This window comes from Trichechus manatus, unplaced genomic scaffold (assembly GCF_000243295.1).
Source record: "Trichechus manatus latirostris isolate Lorelei unplaced genomic scaffold, TriManLat1.0 scaffold00040, whole genome shotgun sequence".
NCBI classification, from domain to species: Eukaryota; Metazoa; Chordata; class Mammalia; order Sirenia; family Trichechidae; genus Trichechus; species Trichechus manatus.
The window spans coordinates 17,846,584-17,868,229 of record NW_004443976.1 but is presented as its reverse complement, the minus strand read 5'-3'; the positions used below and the strand labels follow the sequence as shown (position 1 = coordinate 17,868,229).

The following is a 21,646-nucleotide window of genomic DNA, read 5'->3' as shown; positions in this document are numbered from 1 at the left end:
CTTTTTGTTTTTCTTGAGCTGCTCTCAGGATTCTGTTTGTCTTTGGTTTTGGTGAGTGTGATTATGATATGCCTTGGTGATCTTCTTTTGGGGTCTATCCTATATGGGGTTCATTGAGCTTCTTGGATGGTCAGCTTTTCATCTTTCATGATATTGGGGAAGTTTTCTGTCAGCAGTTCTTCAATGAACCTGTGTTTTCTGTTTTCTCCCCCTGTTCTGGAACTCCGATCATGCACAGATTTTTGCTTTTGATTGTATCCCATGTAATTCTCAGGGTTTCTTCATTTTTCTTCGTTCTTTTTTCTGATTTTTCCTCAAACACAGTTGTATCCAAGTGTTTGTATTCAATTTCGCTGATCCTACCTTCCATCGTTTCAAATCTGCTCCTCAGCCCTTCTATGACACTGTCCATTTCTGAAATCTTCATGTTTATCTTTTGGATTTCTAGTTGTTGTTTTTATATGATTTCTAGTTGTGAATTTATTTTAGCACTTTGTTCCTGTATTATTTTCTTGAATTCTTCCATTTTTTGGTCTGTATTTTTCATGAATTTGTCAATTTTTTCCTCATTTTTGTCTGCTTTTTGCTTCAACTCTTGGATAATTCTGAGTATTAGAGATTTGAATTCCCTATCAGGTACTTCTAGTGCCTTTTCTTCTACTGGAAGGTCATCTTGTGTTTTATTTTGGACGCCTACTGGAACCATCCTGTCCTGTGTTTGTAAATATTTTGATATTGTCTGCTATTTTTGGGGCATTCAGCGGTTATTTTCCTCATTTATTGACTATAGATTTGTTTGTTTCATCCTGCTTTTTTGTTTTATTTGGTTAGGTCTGAGCAGGCGGGCTGTGTGTTCTTTGTCATTTGCTCGTCTGTGGGCACGATACTTTTCACCTCCTTCTCCAATGGGCAGGGTCAGTCACTCAAGTATGGTACAGCAAGGCAGGTCCAGCTGAATGGGAGTTGCTGGGATGGGTTGTTTGTGGCACGGACCAGGGCTGACAGTGTGGACCGGGAATCAGTGCAGGGCGGGTTCCAGTAGGCCGTGCCTGTGCTGCTTGGGAGTGTGATGTTCAGCGCACGGTGCAGGTAGGCAGGAAGGAGGGGATACATTGTGATGTGTGGAGCTAAGATGGGTATGGGAAAGATGAGAGAGAGGAGAGAGGAACAGGAGCCTAAAACATACACACAAACAAAAAGAGTGCTGAAGGAGCTTGCTATTGGAGTGGAGAGATAAGAGACTGAGAAATGGGGGAAAACAAAAATGGAAAAAAAAAAGAAAAAGGGTAAAAAAAAATGAATAAATCAAGAAATTGGAAATGAAAAAAGACAAAAGGGAGTAAGAGAGAAGAAAACAAAACAAAGGAACAACAACAAAAAAAAAAACCCAAAAACAAGAAAAAAGAAATGCCCCCAGGGATGTCCCTGTGTGTCTGCGCAGAGTAAGGGAGTAGCTTCCAAGCCGCGTGGTACTGCCTGGCTACAAGGGGCTCCCAAGCCGAGAAAAGAAAAAGAAAACAAACAAATCAAAACAGAACAAATCAGAGCCAACCAACAAAAAAGACCCGAGGGTCCCACCAGCGTAGCAGCACGGGCCAGGAAACAGTTTCACAGTCAAGTGGTGTTTCATAGTCTTTCAGGAAGAAGCAAAGATGGTGCACGGAGGTAGGTATTTGAGAGAAAGGAGGGGGAGGTGGTGAGAGGTAAGGAAAAAATCTAAAGAAACGGAAAAAAGCAACACCAGCAGCCAACAAAAGGCATTCTGGGAGCTGGTCAGTGTGGGCAGGTGGAATCCAAGTGACACCAGGGTGAAGCTGGTGCTTCCCAGCCAACAGACTGTGGCTGCAGGAAGCAGAGGCGGCTAAGTAGAGGTGAAGAGGGGTGGGTGGTGAGAAAGCCTATATTGCTGGTTTCCGGTTGTTCTGTCTTCTGCTGGAAGCTCTGTGAAGCTGCTTTCTCATAACCTCTGTTCGCTGACCTCCGACAGGAGTCCAAGATGGCAGATCCGTGCTATAGTAGCTGATAGGGGACCTCTGCATGTATCTCTCCTTGCTCTCTGTTCTCGGTCAGTTTCTTATTCCATTCGGTGCTTGGCTGAGTTCTTTATCTCTTCATTTGATGCTTAGGGTTTCAGGATTCACATGTGACTCTGTTTGACTTAGTTTTTCTGATCTTTGCTGCGGAGGGACGGCGTGGTGCTTCTGACTATAGTGCCATGTTGCCCGGAAGTCAGGATTAACATTCTTAATTTATTATAGTCAGTCAGACATTGCAATCTGATCTGACCATTGTCTATCTCTCTGGCCTCCTTCTTCATCACACTCACCTTTCAGCCATGAACAAATTCACTAATCCTGTGTTCCACTGTGTCCAATTGCTGTCAGACTTACAAATTAAGTTCTTAATTTCAGTTATGTTATTTTTCAGTTCTAGAAAATCCATTTGATTCTTTCTTACAGATTACAATTCCCTGATGAAATGTATTTTTCCATCTATTTTGTCCATCTTTTCCTCTATTTTTTTTTAAACACATATCATAGTTATATAAAGTCCTTGTCTACTAATTCCTGTATGTGAATCATTAGTTGACCTATTTCTAAGGTTTACTTTTTCTCTTAATTGTTGGTTATTTTCACACATCTTTCAATGTCTTGTAATTTACTATATTCTTAACATTGTGGTAGAAGCCCTACAGAAGCTAATGACATCTTTCACCATGAACTTTGTAAATGTGCTATGAGGAAAGCTGACTCTACATTTGGGTCTTGAGTTTGGGCCTCTTCTGATTTCCAATCTAGCATATCGGCCCCAAATGACTGCCAAAAGCTCTGCTGATTTCTGTTTCCCTAAGGTTAGTTCCTCTGCTTGGGCCTAGCCTGATCCTCAGCCTGCAGTTATTCCCAGGAAAATAAAATGACTGGTGATCACTTAGGAAGAGGTCTTCCCTCTATGGAATTTTAGCCATCTAGTCCTTGTTGCTTTCTGATGTCTTTAAAAAATAATTATTACAGTTTATCATTTTTTTTTAGTTGTAATGCAAGTATTACTTGCTGTGACCTATTATATCCTACCCAGCAGCAGAAGTTCTATTTGCCAAATTTCAAAGAAACCTAGCAGGTACAATAGACGAGACTCGAGAATGAATTTAATATGGAGTGTGAGGAGAAGGAAAAACCAAGCATGCTATCAGTTTGGGTACCAACTGGACAGATCGTATAGCAATTTGCCAAGGGATCACAGAAGAGGATCTGATATAGGTGTGTGTGTTGATGGGGGAGAACTTGAGTTCAGTTTTTAATACAGAATGGCTCTTAGGTTGCTAGTTTTAGGAAGTGAACATATTATATCGCTGTACAATTCATTAAGACAGAGATCACTGGAAGGGGATCTCGTTTTGAGGGCAAAATCATGAATCTGGTTTTGGATATGTTGAATTTTAAGTATCTTTGAGATTCTCAAGTAGGCAGCTGGATTTAGATACTTGAGTCTTCAAGGAGAGATCAGGACCAGAGATATTTTAAGGGTAATCAGTATACAGGAGGCAACTGATGTCAAGAGGGTGGACGAGACCGCCTCAAGAGAGAACAAAGAGCGAAAAGGAAAAAGAGCCTAGTTTGGAGTCTTGAGGAACTCCAGTATTAAATGACTAGGAAAATACTTTTCTTTGATTTACATTCCTTTTCGGTACACTGAAACTTCAAAATGATTCTTGTGGAGTATTATACTTTGCTGTTAGTAAGCTATATCAATTTATCATAGGAAAACTCTGCATATTACCCAAAGTTTTCATCAGCAGTTCTCCATCATTTTTGGAAATTTTGTAAACGCAATTCACAGATCCTGTAGTGCTTTAGATGTTGTTTTTCAAACTGGAGGTCAAGACTCAGTGAGTCATGAAATCAATTCAGTAGGCCCAGATTAGCTTTTTTTTTAAATGAAGTAAGTGGAAAATACCAAAGTGCATCACATTTAGTAAGCATCTACACCCCCTTCCTTGGTGAGCTCATCCAGTCTCATGCCTCTAAATGTCATGTACAATTCCCACATTTATATCTCTAACCCAGGCCTCTTTCCCAAACTCCACTCATTTAGACATCTCCACTTGGATGTCTAAAAGACATCTCAATCTCAACACATCTCAACATGAACTCCTGATCTTCCTTCCCAAAAGAGCTCCACCTGCAGCCTTTCTAAGTGATGGCAATCTTATCCTTCTACCTTTGGCCCTTCAGGCTGAAGTCCCTAGAGTTATTTTTTATTTCTCTTATTCTCTAACACATCACATTGCATCTGTTAGGTAGAATTTCCACCTTCCATGTGGGAGACCAGGGTTCAACTCCAGGCCAATGCACCTCATGTGCAGGCACCACCTGTCAGTGGAGGATTGTGTGTTGCTATGATGCTCCACCAGGCGCTCCTTGGAAATCCTATGGGGCAGGTCTACTCTGTTCTATGGGGTCACTATGAGTCGGAATCGACTCCACAGCAATGGGTATGATGCTGAACAGGTTTCAGTGGAGATTCTAGACTAAGACTAGGAAGAAAGGCCTGGTGATCTACTTCAAAAAATCAGCCAGTGAAAACCCTGTGGATCACAATGGTCTGATCCATAACCAAGGTTACCACCCTGGTCCAAGCTACTATATCATCTCTTACCTGGACTACTGCAATAGCTTCCCAACAGGTCTCTCTGCTTTCTCCCTTACCCCCCATAGTCTACCTTCAACACAGCAGTAAAAGAAATCCTTTAAAACAAGAGTCAGCAAGCTTTTCCTTAGAGGGACAGATAGCAAATATTTTGGCGTTGCAGGCAAAGAAGCAAAATCAAGGACATTACGTAGGTACAGGAGAGAAAACAAATTTCCATGATTTTTTGTTGATAAAATTAAAAACATAGTAATAACTAAGTACAATTTTTTTTTGTAATGCAGGTCTACCAATGAGAAAAAAAATTTTAAGGGACATTTTGCTTAATTGGGGTTTAAAGTCAGTTGGTTGCAAATGTTTATCTGTAGAAACTATTCTTAGCTGGGCCATACAAAACCAGGCAGCGGACTGCACTTAGCCTGCAGGCTGTAGTTTGCAGCCCCCAGTTTTAAATATAATCGTATCACTCTTCTCTCAAAACCTTGCTTTCGGTTTCCATTGCTTTGTTACAAATTGCCGCCAACTTGGCAGTGTAAAACAAAAGCCGTTTATTATCTCATAGTTCTATAGCTCAGAATCAAGGCAGGCTTAGCTGAATTCTCTGCTTAGGGTCTCACAAGGCCTAAATCAAGGTGTGCTCTTATACGGAAGATCTCGGAAAGAATCCAATTCTAAGCTTATTCAGATCAGCGGCAGAATGCAGTTCCTTGCGGTTGTAGATCTGAGGTCCCCATTTCCTTGCTGGCTGTCAGCCAAGGGCAAGACTCAGCTTCCAGAAGATGCTGGCATTCCTTGTCATGTGGCCCCCTCCATCTTCAAAGCCAGCAACAGTGCACTGAATCTTTCCATGTTTTGAATCTCTCTGACTTCCCCTTCTGTTACAGCTGGGAAAAATGCTCTGCTTTAAAGGTTTCACCTGACTGAGTCAGGCATACCCAGATAACCTCCATATCTCAAGGCCAACTGACTTGGGATTTTAATTACATCTGCAAAATCCCTTCATAGCAGTCCCTAGATTAGTGTTGGACTGAATAACCAGGGGACAAGAATCTTTGGGGGGGGGGGCATCTTTAGAATCCTGCCTACCCCACCTTGCAATAGCTTCCTACTGAGAGTAAAAGGACAAGGCCCTTACAAGGGCATACATGATCTGTGCCATCTGCTCTCCCCCAACTCCCATGCCTGCCCCATTGTATCTCTAATCTTATTTCCTATTACTCTCCCTCTGGCTTACTCTGTTCATCCACATCAGCCTCCTTGCTGTTCTTTGAATGGGCCAGACATATTCCCAATGCAGGGCCTTTGCTCCAGTCTCTACCTGAAAAGCTCTTCTCTTAGCTACCTACTTGGTTGACTCCTTACCTCCAATCTTTCCGCAAGTTTCACTTTTTCAACGAGGCATACCCTGACCATCCTATTTAACACTACCTCTTGCACTCTTGCTCCTGGCACCGCCTATTTCTCCTACCCTGTTCCACTTTTTTTTCCCCCCTTACTATATTTATTACTTTTAACATACTATATACTTTGTGATGTTTATTATCTGTCCTTCCTTGTTAGAATGAAGCTCCTCAAAGGTAAGGATCTTTGTCTATTTTGTTCACTGGTGTATTCTGAGCATCCAGCACCATGCCTTGCACAACATAGATGATCAATAAATATTTATGGAATGAATTAAGTTTCAGGAAACTTCTGTTTCAGTTTTCTACATATGTATGTGTGTAGTAGATTGTGATGTAAAATATATTTCTTACTGAAGGTGTAGTCAAAAGAGAGAGTTTGAAAATTGCTGGAGTTAAACTATAACACCTGTAAGGTCCTTTCCAAATTTGAGAACTTATAAATTTTCATGTGCAGTTAGTAAATCTCCACCATATCCTCTGGGAGATGGCAAGGTTCACAGCCTAGTGACTATAGCAAGGCAATGAGTTATTGAAATAATAACACTGACACCAAGCAAGCTAAATAGTCATCCTTACCTATTGTATGACTGTGGGTTAGAAAAGACTGTGGAAACAGGAAGGAGAACTGTTGAATGCCCCCAAAATAGAAAAATCTGAAATTAACCTTCCCACAAAAAGAGATATTAGTTCAAAGCAAACAAAAAAGAGAAAAATTTCCAGATCACTTCTAGTCACTTACTGAAAAAGCGAAGAGCAGTGAAGGAAGATATCACTCAAAGTCTCTGCTGCAGAAATTGTGTCCTGAATGGGCGTTGGAAGCAAAGACCATTTCCTGAGTACGTATGCTTTCCACTCATCCACAGGTAGATCCATGCTACTTTAGATCTGTAAAATGAATAATAAGGAATCAGATTTCTATAAATGCACAATGCCAGAAAATCAAGATTTTATTCCAGCAAGGGTAAAGCAACAAAATCAATTCTCTGGGTCTTTTTCTATATTTGTTTACATGGATGTTTTCTTGTCTTGGTGGTGCAGTGGTAAAGAGCTCTGCTGCTAACCAAGATGTTGGCAGTTTGAATCCACCAGATGCTCCTTGGAAACCCAATGGGGCCTATACGGTCGCTATGAGTCGGAATCGACCTGACAGCAACAGGTTGTTGTTGTTTTATAACTACAGTCTGAGGAAGGATCTATATTTTCTCACACCAACTCACTCAATATTAATTGAAAGCCTACTATGTTCCAGGTACCATGCTAGGTGATGGACACACAATGATGAATCAGATTAGATAGCTACCATCACTGTCCTCTTGGAAGCTCTATCTAGTTGTTCAAGTCGGAAATCTGGGAGACACCAGATTTTTCTTTTTCACTCATCCCAGCAACTATTCAGTTAACAAGCATTTCTCTCTCTTACATGGTTCAGTTTTCTCCTTCAACTCACAGGTCATTCTCTCAGTTCAGACCCTCAACATCTCTTGTCTGACAATCTTTCCAGTGTCATATCTAGTCTCCTTGTCCTCAGTTTCTCCCCACTTCAATCCATCCTCCACATTGAGACAGATGTCAGTCCTCTGCCTTAAATTCATCAATGCTCTTCCTAGCACATAGGGAAGACCAGTATCAACCCTTCATTATTCTACCCTTAGCTTCCTTTCTAATTCTCAGGTGAACTTCTTCCTCGGTACCCTACCATACTGAACTACTCACAGCTACCTCTTGTCCCCCAGTTTGCCAGGCTATTTCGTCTCTACAAAATTTTTGCATAGCTTATTCATTCCGCCAGGAACACCCTATCCTCACACCTGGCAAACTCCCACACATCCTTCCAGATTCAGTTCATATGGCACCTCCTCCTGGAAGCCTTCCCCTGATCTTCCACCTGTGATTCCAGTACATTTTGTGTCTGTTCTAGAGCCCGTGCATACCTACTTTTAGTTTGGACTACTCACAATGGATACTCTACCGATAGAGTGTACTCTCATCTGAGGGCGGGAGCTGGGTCTTATTTACCTTCAGAGGCCCCCACAGTGCCAAGCTCAGGGACTGGCACCAGCAGGCGTTCGGCACTGGATTGTTCAAGGAACCAAGTCGCTGCTTTGCCTATATGTAGCAGCAGAGTTCCCAAGGAACAGCTCTAACTCTTTTCTGGGCTGTCAGTCTGTCTCCCTCTAAGAACCGCGCTAGATACGCTCTCGACAGCCGGTTCGGTGAGTTCCCGGAACTGGGCCATTAGCGCCCTTAGCTGAGTCGGGGAAAGCCTTTGCCCGCCCTTCGGCTCTGCGCCCCGCCCCCAGGCCCAGCCATCCCGCGACTAGATCCCAAACTCCCTTTGGCGGGTCACGTGGGCCGTCCGCCGCGTCTCAGCCAATGCAGTTGCTACTTGGCTCTTGGGCCCGCCCCGGCGCCGCACGCACGTCGAGAGGCGGAGTGGCGCGCGCTACTCCGCGGGCCAATCGCTTAGGAGCGCACGGGACCCCCGGGAGTAGCGTTGGGGCTACGGAGCAGCTACAGCGCGGGAGTTAACGCGGCGGAGCCATGGTCAGCCAGCTGAGCGAGGGGGCCATTGCGGTGAGCAGCCGCCTGGGAGCCGGGCGGGCGGGACGGGGTGGCTATGGGCCCTGGGGGCGGAGATTCTGGAGATGTGCGGAGTGGAGAAGGGGAGAGGAGCTAGGGGCGGTGGGGGGAGAACTCGAGGGAAGTGGATTGCGAGGGGCGGTGGGGAACCGCCGAGGTGTCTCTCTTGTATGGTCCATCACTCGCTCCTCGAAGGATTTTTTCCATCGTCTTTTAAACATGGTCACGTTTTTCCTACTTAAAACAAAAAGTAAACTCTTAACGCCCCTCCCCCATTTCCCTGAACCTGCTACTGTCTCCTTCCTTGCCCGCATCACAGCCAAACTTCTGCAGAGTTGTTTTTAGCTATTTTATTTACTCATTTCGCATTAACTTATTAACCCGCTCCAATCCATCATCCCCCGATCGTTATAGAAATACCTTTGGCTGAAGTTACCAGTGGTTTCCAAGTAGTTAAATCCAACAGATACTTTTCAGTTTTCAACTTACCTGAGTTCTCAGCAACGTTAAAGTCTGTCGAGCATCGCTTCGTTGTGGTTACACTCTTCTTTTGGCCCCTGTAGGGCAGCTTGACGGGTCTTTTGTAAACTTTGTTGACTCGTGGCTCTGGTCTAGGCCCTCTTCTCCCAAGGCAACCTCATAACCATCTATGTGTCAATTTCGCACACGTTTCCTTGTCCCGAGTTGCCTTTACGTTGAGAACAAGCCTCTATAATCTGTCTACTTGTTATCTCAAAGGCATCTCAAATTCAACATGTCCATACTCTTGCCTTCCATAAGACCTTTGAACATGCTTTTTCGTCTGCCTTTTGCCTGAGTGGTTCTTCACTCTCCCTTTCACTAGCTAACATCATCTTCAAATCCCAGCTCAGTTGGGACTTCCTGAGGGAAGCCTTCTTTAACTTCCCTTGCTAGACTAAATTTTGAGAACCTCATCCCTGTTCCTTTGCTTACCACCTGTGTAACTTTGGGCAAGATACTAAACGTCCTCTGCCTCTTTTCCTGTTCTTTGAAACGCAAGTAATGATACCAAGTGTGTATTGCATAAGTGGGAGGATTAACTGAGTTATTATATTTAAAGTGTTTAACTCAATGCCTGATACATAGTAAATGCTCAATACATGTTACTTTTATTTTTTTTGTTGTTGAGAGTATACACAGTAAAACATAAAACAATTCAGCAGTTTCTACATATACGATTTAGTGACATTGATTACATTCTTTGAGTTGTGCAATCATTCTTACCCTCCTTTTCTGATGTTACCTATTTTTTATAATCACTGATGTAATTTTACATTCGTTTGTTGTTTGATTAATATCAGTCACTTTTTGACTCTCCGACCGGATTGTAAATTCCAGGAGGCCAGTAATCATGTTTGCTTTTCTGCTCAACATAAAATTGCCAGTGCTGCTCTAGGTACTGGGGATACTGTGCCCAGTGTTTGCTAATGTGTGAATGCATTAACCAAAACCAAACCCGTTGCCATCGAGTCAGTTGACTCATAGTGGCCCTATAGCACAAAGTAGAACTGCCTCATAGGGTTTCCAAGGAGCAGCTGGTGGATTCAAACTGCCAGTCTTTTTGGTTAGCAGCCAAGCTCTTAACCACTGTGCCACCAGGGCTCCCTGAATGCATTAGGCAGTGAAAACAAAGGGATAGTGATGGATGGGGAGGAAAGGGAGCTTAGGGGAAAACAGGAAGGGGAAGAGCAGTAGATGGAGTCCAGTAAATATTTGCTTAAATTGGGGATGCATGAATGCTGAGACCTGAAAAGTGCAGATTGTAGTCCTCATTCACTTTATAGTTGCTACCTTCCACCTTAAAGAAAATTAGAAATGGTTCTTCACTTTTAAAAGGAGTGATCATGGGATAATTTAAATTTGCTGAGTAATTTTTCCCTGTATTCAAAATTTTAGAAACATATTTCCGGTGTTGGGTAAACTATTACTTGAGTTTTACTCAAATGAAAAAGAAAATTTGTGCGTGTGTGTGTGTCTGTATCCTGGCAGTGTGTGTAGTGAACCTTTGTCAACTCTGATTATCAGCTAAAACAAGTAGTATCATTTTAGTGCAAAAGACACAGGCCCAAAAGAATAAGAAAACAGCACACAAATAGAGGCTTTTTGAGCAAGACATCATAAAATAGAAGATTATGCATGGAACTACTGTGGTAAATGGAATAAATGGCATTTGTATGTTAAATAATTGGATTATAGAAAGAAAGGGGAAGGAACTAATATTTTTGCTTTCCAATGTGCCAGATACTTTGCACATAATAATCAGTACTTTTATTAAGCTGTAAGGTAGATTTTTATCATTACTCTCATTTTACAGGAGAATAAATGTTGAAAGTGCAGAGACATTAAATCACTTGTCTGTAGAGTGGGGATCTGAATTCATGTGCCCTTCACTATTACATTTTTGGCATGGTTTTTAATTATTGTGGTAAAATATGTATAACATAAGATTTGCCATTTTAACCGTTTTTAAGTGTACAATTCGGTGGCATTAATTACATTCATAATGTTGGGCAGCCACCACCACCATCTATTTCTAAAACGTCATCACGCAAAACAGAAACTCTGTACCCGTTAAGCAATAACTCTTGCCTTGTATTTTTTACTATACAATTATAATAATTTGTATTGTTAATTTGGAAAATTTAAAGCAATTTTAGGTGTATGCATGATGCTATATGTCCCAAAAGAGTAAACCTCAAATTCAGTATTTGTGATGACATTTTTAAATTGAAAAAAAAAAAAGTAATACATGTACATGGTTTTAAGATCAAATAGATCTTAAACGCAGAAAGGCATTTGAGGATATTATCAGTCTTCTGTCCCACCTAGCCCCAGTTCTGTTCCCAAAAACAACTGCTTTTTTTTTTTAATCACCTTTATTAAAGTTTGGAGCCCTGGTGGTGCAGTAGTTAAGAGCTCAGCTGCTAACCAAAAGTCGACAGTTCAAATCCACCAGCTGCTCCTTGGAAACCCTGCGGAGCAATTCTTCTCTGTCCTCTAGGGTCCTTATGTCGGAATCAACTCAACAGCAACGGGTTTTTTTGTTTGTTTTTATTAAAGTTTAATTTACTTAAAATAAAATGCACTGATTTTAAGTGTACAGTTTGATTTGTTTTAACAAATGTGTACACCCCGGTAACCAACACCCTAATCAAGATATAGAACATTTCCATCGATGCACATAGTTTCCTACTGTTCCTTTCCCCATCCTCCCACTCCAGGTATTCTGGTTTCTATCACACTGTAGGTTAGTTTTGACTGTTTTAAAACTTTACATAAATAGAAGGAAATAATATGATCCGTTTGAGTCATTTCAAGTTTAATTTTTTTTTAATGTATGTTGTTGTTAGGTGCCATCGAGTAGATTCCAACTCTTAGCTACCCTGTAGGACAGAGTAGAACTGCCCATAGGGTTTCCAAGGAGCCAACTGGTGGATTCGAACTGCCGGCCTTTTGGTTAGCAGCCATGCAAATATTCAGTTGTAAACCTGGCATCATAAAATGAGTTGGAAAGTGTTCTTTTCTGTGTCCTGAAATAATTTTTGCAAAATTGGTATATTTTTACCTTAAATGTTAGATAGATTTCACCAGTACAGCCACGAGGCCTAGAATTTTCTGTGTTGGAATATTAAGAATTGAATTTCTTTAGTAGATATAGAGCTCTTTAGATTTTCTGTGGGTTTTCTTTTTTTTTTTGGTAAGTTTTGATAATTTGTGTTTTTCAAGGATTTGTCCATTTTATCTAACTTGTTTCATGAAGTTGTTTATAATATTTCATTATTATTTTCTATATATGTGTACATGATTTATAGTTCTGTTGTACATGGAGTCATGATGAATTGCAACCTGTGGGGATATGTGCCATTTAAACATGGCTGCACTATGGCCAACTTCAGCCTCTCAAACGCCCATGCGCAGAACACGGTGAAACATGTCCTCGATGAGAAAGAGATTAGGCACCACTTGTTTTTCCAAAACCTACTGTTCTTTACTAATTGACTTGTTTGCTTGAAACCCATTCTTTCTTGCCCGAAACTTCTTGTTATTCACCTAAAGCCCATTGTTCTGTGATTTGCTTCACTGCTTGCTGTATTGACTATAAATAAACTCCTGGGACTGAAGTGGGGGTCGACTCCTCACAGTGACCCTCCTTGGCCCCACTTCTCTGTAAGAGTTGTGGCATTGGTTACTGTCTTCGCCGCTCTGGCAGTTGTCGCCGCGCCAACGGCAACCGACTTGTTGACACCTAACAACTCAACATAGTGGTTCTTCCTTTTTCATTTCTGATTTTGAGAATATCAGCATCAGAGAATTCTAAGAATATCAGAGAATACCAGACTAGGTAGAGGTTTATCCATTTTATTGATATTTTCAAAGAACCAGCTTTTGGTTCAATTTTTTCCACCCCTATTGCTTACTCATTTTCTGTTTCATTGAGTTTCTCTTATTATTTCCTCCCTTTTCATTCTTGGGTTTAATTTGTTCTTTTTCTGGCTTTTTATAGTGGAAACTTAGATCATTGATTTTAGACCTTCTTTGCTAATATAAGCATTTAAAGCTATAATTTTCCCTCCAAGCATTGTTTTAGCTACAGCCTATAAATTTTGATATTGTGTTTTTGTTTTCATTTGGTTAATAATACTTCCTAATTTCCCTTGTGATTTCTTCTTTAACAGATGAGTTATTTAGAAGTGTGTTGTTTAATTTCCAAATATTGGGGAGAGTTCTAGATAACATGTTATTGATTTCCAGTTTAATTCCTGTGTGATCAAAGAATGTACACTGTATGATTTCAGTCCTTTGACATTTATTGAGACTCACTGCATTACAGGCACATGGTAAGCTTGACAGATGTTTCAGGTGCACTTAAAAAATGTGTATTTTACAGTTGTTAAATGATCTAATTAGGTCAAGTTGGTTGATGGTTTCAAGTCTCCTATATTTTTACTTATTTTTTTGCCAATGTGCCATATCAATTACTGAGAGAGAACAATGTTGAAATCACCAGTTACAACTGTGAATTTGTCTGTTTCTCCTTTCAATTCTGTTAGTTTTTTTCTTCGTGTATTTTGAAACTATTGCTAGGTGCGCAAATTTAACATTGTTCTGTCTTCTTCAGGAATTAACCCTTTTATTGTTGTAGAGAAAAGACTGTCTAACTCAAAGAAAAATCAAAGAGATTTATTGAAGTCAGTATATCATTCAAATGAGGGAATTGTGAAAACGTCAGGGTCTGAAGTTCATGGATTCCAAAGGGAGGGATACAAATCAACCGTAGTTATACTGCTGTATGAAGAACTATACACATAGTATTCTGATTGGTTTCCAGTGATGGAGGTCAGTCAGAGGTGGGACAAGGTAAAATGTGGCCTTTAACATTATTGGTTATGTTAAATACAACTAACATACATTGACTGGCTAAAAGACATAATTACAAGATGTGTTTCATGGAGGGGCTCTCATGACCGGTCATAAACAATGGCGTGAAGATGGCCCAACAGGTTGTTAAACATTACCTTGTACAGAGCATACGATTTTTTGGAGAGGTCTAACTGAGTTTTCGGTAAGGTTTGGTCACTGATTCACAGTTAACCACAAAACCTTAGTAATAAGGTTGGTTCTTAAGCAACAGTTTGAGCCTGTATGAAACGTTACACGCTGAACTTTTAGCGCTAGCGTTAGTTCAGCCATTTATTTTATTACAGGTCAGAAATCTTTTTTGACTTTATATCCCATATCATTACTGTGAAATGTCCCTTTTTATCTGTGGTACCATCCCTTGACCTGAAGTCTGTTTTGTCTGATGTTAATTTACCTTTTTCCAATATTTTACATGTCTTGTAGACAGCAAATAAAAACCAAAAAAAAAAAAAAAAACCCAAAACTTGTTGCTATCAAGTAGATTGCGATGTGTAATGACCCTATAGGCCAGGGTAGAGCTGCCCCATAGGATTTCCAAGGAGCAGCTGGTGGATTTGAACTGCGACCTCTTGGTTAGCAGCCTGAGCTCTTACCCACCATGCCACCAGGGCTCCATAGACAGCAAATAGTCAGATAGTTTGGTCTTACTCATTCTGATGGTTCCTAGGTGGTGTAAATGGTTTATTCTCGGCTACTAACCTAAAGGTTGGTGTTTTCAAACCCACCCATCGGTGGCACAGATCTGGTGATCTACTTCCATAAAGATTACAGCCAAGAAAATCCTATGGAGCAGTTCTGCTCTAACACATGGGGTCGCCATGAGTTGGAATCTACTTGACAACAACAGGGTTTGTTTTTTGTTTTGTTTTCCTTTTTTGGTATTCGGTCTGACAGTTTCTGCCTTTTAATTGGAGTGCTTGAAGTATTTACAGTTAATATAATTATTGATATATTTAAGTTTAAGTTTTTCATCTTGCTGTCTGTTCTCTATTTGTCCTGTTTTTTTTTTTCCTTTTTTTGCTTTCCCTGCCTTGATTTGGATTATTTGAGTATTTTTCATGTTTCAAGTTTATCTCCATTCTTAACTTATTAGCTGTCCTCTTTGCTTTAGTTTTTTTTATGATTGCTGTAGGGCAGTGATTCTCACCTGTTTTGCTCTTGGGATGGCTTTACTCATTGACGACCCCACATACAAGAGCTTTTGTTTTTGTGGGTTATATCTACCTCCCCATATTTGAAATTATAACTGAGATATTTTAAAAATACTTATTCATTTAAAATAACAATGAGCACATTACTTTTTAATATAAATAACATTTTATTAAAAACTATTTTTCAAAGTAAAAAATAGAAAAGTCGTGTTTTTTCCATTTTTGCTTATCTCTTTAATATCTAGCATAATAGGAGACATGACAACTAGATTTTATTATCTGCTGCTGCATTCAGGCTATTGCTGTATGTTGTTTTGGTTGAAGTATATGAAGGAATTCTGGCCTCATACAGATAGGTAGTTATGAAAGGGAGGAATATTTTAATAATAACCTTTTCAGATAACTGTGGATATGCTTCTTTAATACTATACCAAAACTCAACAAATGGTAGTTTCTTACAGGTTAGTTGGAATGTAGAATTGGTCTACCTTGCTTTTTTTTAAAAGAGTAGAAACATTTTTATTTAGATAGAAACATCTGGTAACAGGGTCAAGAGTAGTAAATTTTGACCCAGGTACAAAATATAAGGAGTCACCAAATCAGTAATCAAAATAATATTACAATGTAATATTTTTTTAAATCAGAATTAATACAAAAACTCCTTAATAGAAAAATATCAAGAATTCAAATAGGGACAGAATTCAACTCTGCACTACAAAAACTCAGACTTACTTGCTTCGTCCTAACGCAAATCCTCTTGAACGCTGTATTTAATAATTTATTCATGATGATTTGTGATATTTTTCTGTCTTGTATTTTGAATGGCTCTTTTACCTATGAATGATTTGTAACATGGATTGGTCATTTGGAAAATATTGGCTCACTGAGTTATGCAGATCTTCCAAATGTTGGCATATTTAATTTTATAATATAAAAAAACATGTTAATTACTATCACTACTAGTTTCATCAGAAAAGTTTTTAAGTATTGAGAAGCTGTAAAGCTTATGGTGGTGAATATGTTTTCCAAAGTTCTGATTTTCACTTGAAAACTTTAATTTTGTCATTGGCAACAAATCTCGTCAATTATTTTCCTTGAAAACAGGCTCACTCTGTTATTTTTAAGAAAATACCTGCTAAATTCCCAAATTTGAATAACCGTAGTTTGTCATTTGTTCTTTTGAGTAAAAATGGAGTTCCGTGATAAAAGTGGATAGTTCAGCTTACAACTCAAACAGTTGCACATGTGTTTCCTTGAGACAACAACCATACTTCAGTATGCAGCAGAAATACTTTTTGCATACTTTTTGCATTGTTACACAGAACATTAAAAAAATTAATAAATAATTTTTACTGCTGCATTAAGGACATTCTGAAGCAAAACTCTCCCACCCCACCCCCCACAAGTTCAAGGTGTGAAGAATACAATATTAGTGTAGTCGCTGTGCTAAGGCACTAGTAGTCTTACCTGCCATGGTTTTACACCATCATTGTGCAGTGTCAGCGCAGCTGTTCCAGGATAAACCAAGAATTTCAGAAAGTCATTTCAACACTTTGAGTATTTCAGGGTAATTTGTTTGTGGTCAAGCATTCACATAAAAGATGATGTTATTCGATGGTTTGTTGGTGCTGATACCAGATGAATACAAATGAAACAGCAAGTCCAGCCATGTCTATAGATTCATCTATTTGTAATGCAAAAGTAGAATTCTGCTGATGAGCTATCAACTTCCCTTCATGATGTATCTAGTTCTTAAATTCAACAACTTGCTTAATATTGGAAAGTGGCAGTGCTGCGATTTCTAATTTTACTGACTTTTCATCTAGCAGACATTCAACAGTGTTAACAGAACATGATTTTATTAGTCTTTCAGCCAATTTTTTATTGCATTGAATGAATGAGAAAAGAGCAAAGGCTTGTTACTATGATGAAAATAGTTTTGAATTTATGGACTCTCTGAAAGACTCTTGGGCCCCATAGGAGTCCTCAGACTGCAGTTTGAGAACTGCTATTCCAAGGTTTTAGTATGTCTAGTAATTTTTTATTAGATGATAGATATTGTGAATGTTACATTATTGAGTGTCTGGACTATGTGTATTTCTTTAAAAAGTTTTGAGCTGTTCTAGCAGGTTCTTAATTTACTTGCAGGATCAGCATGATCCTTTTGAGACTGGAGTGGGTCTAGATTAGCTTTTACTTAAGGGCTAGTTTAGTCCTACTCCTAAGGCATGACCTTTCTGGAGTGTCTTCTGAGTGCATCACATGTTCATTGAGTTCTCTCCACTGCAGCTGGTTGAAACTTAGATGTATACCAGCTCTGTGTGCACTCTGGTAATTGGTCAGCTTCTAGCTCCTTGAGACTTGTTTTTTGCCTGGTCTTCTGGAGTCTCATTCTAAGTTGTGTATGTAAAACTTATTATTTAGCCGAGGCTCAAGGTAACCCCTGTGTAGATTATTGGAGCTTGTTCTCTATGTATTTCCCTCCTCTCTGGTAATCTGCAGCCGCAAAATATAGACACTCACCTCCCTGAACTCTGATCTGTGTCCTCAGAACAGCAGGACCACCATGTTCTGCTTGGGCTCCCCTCCCTGAACTACAGTCCAAAAGGTGTCTCTGCAGAGAACCTGGACTGTTGTAGGGCTCACCTCATTTATTTCCGTTTCAGGGATTACAGTCTTTCTCTAATGTTGTATGGTATTTGAAAATGGTTTATATGTTTTTGCCCAATTTGTTAGTATGGTTGGAAGGGCTAGTCTGGTGTCATTTATTTCACCATGGCAAGAAGCAAAAATCAGACAATCAGTTTTAACTGCTATTATTTTTTAGTTTTTCTGGTAGTCGTTTTGTTGTTAACTGCTGTCAAGTTGGCCCCAACTCATGGCGACCCCGTGCACAATGGAACAAAATGCTGCCCAGTTCTGTGCCATCCATGATTGGTTGTGGATCAGACCATTGTGATCCATAGGGTTTTCATTGGCTGATTTTGGGAAGTAGATCAGCAGGTCTTTCTTCCTAGTCTATCTTAGTCTGACCTCTCTGCTGAAACCTGTTCAGCATCATAGCAACACAAAATCTTCTGCTGACAAATAGGTGGTGGCCATTGCTGTGCATTGGCCTGGAATTGAACCCTGGTCTCCCACATGGAAGGTGGAAATTCTACCACTGAAGCACCACTGCCCCCCAGTTTTTCTGATGGTTACCTCCAAATGGTGGCTTTTTAAAAACAAACTAAAAGTCTGATTGACAGTTACTTTATTTGTAAAAAATTTATAGTTGCTAAGAGAGTGATGAGACTTAAAATTCAGAATGTACAAAAGAGGATACATTGGGAGGTCTGTTTGAGTGCATATCTCACAAGAATCTATTTTTACTCTTTCAGGCCATAATGCAACAGGGAGATATGTCCATAAAACCTGTCCTCCAAGTCATCGTGAGTACCTGCATGTATTTTACGTCAGACATTTTTTAAACTTAGATATAATTATAAATTACGTTTTGATGAAGGACATACGGATTTGTCTGCTTCAGGAAATTCTTCCTATTGTCACAGAAAAAGTCCAGTCTACATTGTAGCCCTGAGAGGGAGCCAGACTTTTTTTTTTTTTTTTAAATGTCATGTTAGCCAGAGTTAGACCTTTGGGGGTTCAGATTTAAGGCTTTGCCTCTTTTTTCTTTTCCCGGTTGATAGCTGCTGTGGCAAAACTGCCATCACTAGAGTCACCATATAACTTGCCTTCCTGCCCTTAGGTTTGTGTTTCTCAAATCTGCCTTATTTACCACCTCCAGAGAGAGAAATCTAAAATGAACTTCTCTGCTTAAAATTCTTCGTTAACCCTGTCATTCATTTAAGGGGGTTCTCAAACTTCATTGGGAACTTAAAAAAAAAAACAAAAAAAAAAACGGTAAAAGCAGAATCCTGGATCTTACTTTCAGAGATTCTGAGTCAGTAGGCCTGATGATCTCCCTGCTATTCCCAAGCTAGCTACCAGTCATCTTAAATTTTAAGTATTTTCTTTTAAAAAGCCGCCTCTGATTGCATTCAAGGTGGGATAAATGTCTTGGCTTGGTGCCCCCATATCATGTGCACGCCTCTGTCATGCCTCTCTGTCTTCATCCCCACCCTGACTGTAAGTCCCTTTGGGGCAAGGATTTTGTAGTTCACTTTGTATTTTTAGCATCTCTTGCCCAGTACCTTGCATGTAATAGGTGCCTTATTGTATTATGTATTTTAGAAAGATTTTCAATCAAATTTGAATTAGGGGAGAGAGAACAAATGAGTTGTTGGCCCCTGATTTTATTCTGATGTGCTTAGTGTTAGTTGAGAGAGGTTACATGGAAGAATTATCAAATCCAAATTTCTTTTACTTGGATTTACGTGTCAAGAGAATGGGCAATCAGTTCAGTTTGTGTTGAACTAATGGCAGACCCACTCTCCTGCCACTTGGGTTTACTTATCCCTGGGGACTTGGCAGACCACCTGTCTAATGAATCAAATTTTCTGTCCTAGAACATCCGTCCCATTACTACAGGGAATAGTCCACCCCGTTATCGACTGCTGATGAGTGATGGAGTGAACACTCTATCCTGTGAGTATGATGTATGAGTCTAGGGATTTGTGAATATTTAAATGATAAAAGCACACCCAACTCTTTGAATTACAATAATTTGGTGTATTCCAGAAGTCTTATGTTTGCTTGGCTTTGCAGTTCATTCAGGCAGAATTGCTGCTGGCAGAGAGCATTCTGACAATAGACTGGATCGAGTGGGAAAGCTGCCACTTGGCTTAATTAATTTTCTCTAACTGGTGCTCTATGTTTTCTTTGATTAATTTCCCTTGGGATGATATTGACATTTAGTGAATGTGATGGGTTAGCCTTCCCTGTACTTGCCTTTTTGGGGTTTTATTACTGTGTTGGATGCTTTAAAAGGGAGAAAGGAAAGAATTTGCAGAAGGAATGTGTGCTTGCTATCTAGTCATAACGTGTAGGACGTTAGAAATATTTTTTTAGTCTTTGGCATGAGATCTGACTGATGGAAAAGATGCGTTTGGGCACTTTAAGAAATACATTTAAGAATAGCAGCAGATGTTTAATGAACAGCAAATTACACTGTTTTTCACTATGCAGAGTCTGGCTAGTTTTAATTTCAAGAACATACTGAAGGCGTTTTTCTTTGCTAGCACAGGTGTGATTGGCTTTCAGATCCTTATGACTGAATGTGTTGGAGGCTCAAAATAATCTCTGTGCTTTTCAGCTTTCATGTTGGCAACACAACTGAACTCTCTTGTTGAGGAAGAACAATTGTCCAGCAACTGTATTTGCCAGATTAACCGATTTATTGTGAACATGCTGAAAGATGGAAGGTATGTGGCGTGTTTTCTTGTATTTTGTTGTGTTGTAGAACAGGGACTCTAATTTTTGAAAAGAGAAGTTCATTAGATGCCAGAATTCTGTTAGGAATCAAGAAGGCAATGATGAATTTGCAGCTTAGACTTTACAGCTATTCAGTTCTGAACTCAGGTGACTAAAAGGTGGCACCAAGCGGGGGAAGTAGGGAAACAGATTGGAAATTTCAGAGTAGGAGATCAAAGCAAAATGCCAAACTCTTATTTTTTAAATTTCTTCAGAAGCACAGTTTTTAGCATTCTCTCCCAAACGGACCCCTTATAATGGAAAGGGGTCTTTATTAGCACAAAAAAGACTACATAATTAATTAGGTAACGCTGCCTCCTTTTTTTGCAATTTTGAATCTTCCATTAAAAACCAAACCCAAACCCACTACAGTCTACTCGTAACGACCTGATAGGACAGAGCAGAACTGGCCCATAGAGTTTCCAAGGCTGTAAATCTTTATGGAAGCAGACCACCCATCTTTCTCCCACGGAGTAGCTGGTAGGTTCAAACTGCCAGCCTTTTGCTTAGCAGCCGAGCACTTTAACCACTACACCACCAGGGCTCCTGGTATCTTCCATAGTAAGTATTTTATTCAGCCAATAGAGAGTATGTTGAGTACTTACAAGGTGCCACGTGTTAGAGATACAAGGGTGAACAGCACTTTTATTCCTTTGTGGGTGGTAGTGGCCTAGGGCCAACTGTCATAGCCTAGGAGAGATGAGGAGAGTGTCTGTGCAGATGGAAGAGAGTGGTGGCAGCTAGGTGAGGGTGCTGAGGAGCCCGGGTGGGATGAGGAAGGGGCTTGTGTAGGGACGGCAGCAGACTGGCACAGGTTGTCAGCCCAAGCAGGGTGAGGAGGGCATCCTTGTGGTCTGGCACAGGGTGTTGGTGAACCAGCAGGTAAGGAGAACATCGTGGGATGTGTGTGGTTGCAGTCCAGTATGGCTTGTCAGAGTCTGAGAAGGGTGAGGAGGTGTCCGTACGGCTTTTAGATCCTGAGCATGAAAAGCGCATCTTGAGGGTAAGGGG

At 40.1% G+C, this 21,646-nt stretch overlaps 2 protein-coding genes across 3 annotated transcripts in view; one reads left to right on the top strand and one right to left on the bottom strand.

The window, feature by feature from the left end:
• Nucleotides 1-8,295, bottom strand: part of SMYD4 (SET and MYND domain containing 4) — a 51,271-nt gene extending 42,976 nt beyond the window's left edge. Inside the window, exons 1-2 of the mRNA XM_004376257.2 lie at nucleotides 8,067-8,295; nucleotides 6,790-6,935 (exon numbers count right to left, since the gene is read on the bottom strand). Of these exons, the coding sequence (XP_004376314.1) occupies nucleotides 6,790-6,923 (134 nt within the window). The 5' untranslated portion in view covers nucleotides 6,924-6,935; nucleotides 8,067-8,295. The remainder of the gene's footprint in view (nucleotides 1-6,789; nucleotides 6,936-8,066) is intronic.
• Nucleotides 8,296-8,507: 212 nt separating this feature from the next.
• The window catches only part of RPA1 (replication protein A1), a 59,588-nt gene continuing 46,449 nt past the window's right edge, over nucleotides 8,508-21,646 (top strand). For both annotated transcript variants that reach the window (XM_023731164.1, XM_023731163.1), the window contains exons 1-4: nucleotides 8,508-8,624; nucleotides 18,604-18,654; nucleotides 19,732-19,810; nucleotides 20,478-20,586. In XM_023731164.1, the coding sequence (XP_023586932.1) occupies nucleotides 8,592-8,624; nucleotides 18,604-18,654; nucleotides 19,732-19,810; nucleotides 20,478-20,586 (272 nt within the window). In that variant the 5' untranslated portion in view covers nucleotides 8,508-8,591. The remainder of the gene's footprint in view (nucleotides 8,625-18,603; nucleotides 18,655-19,731; nucleotides 19,811-20,477; nucleotides 20,587-21,646) is intronic.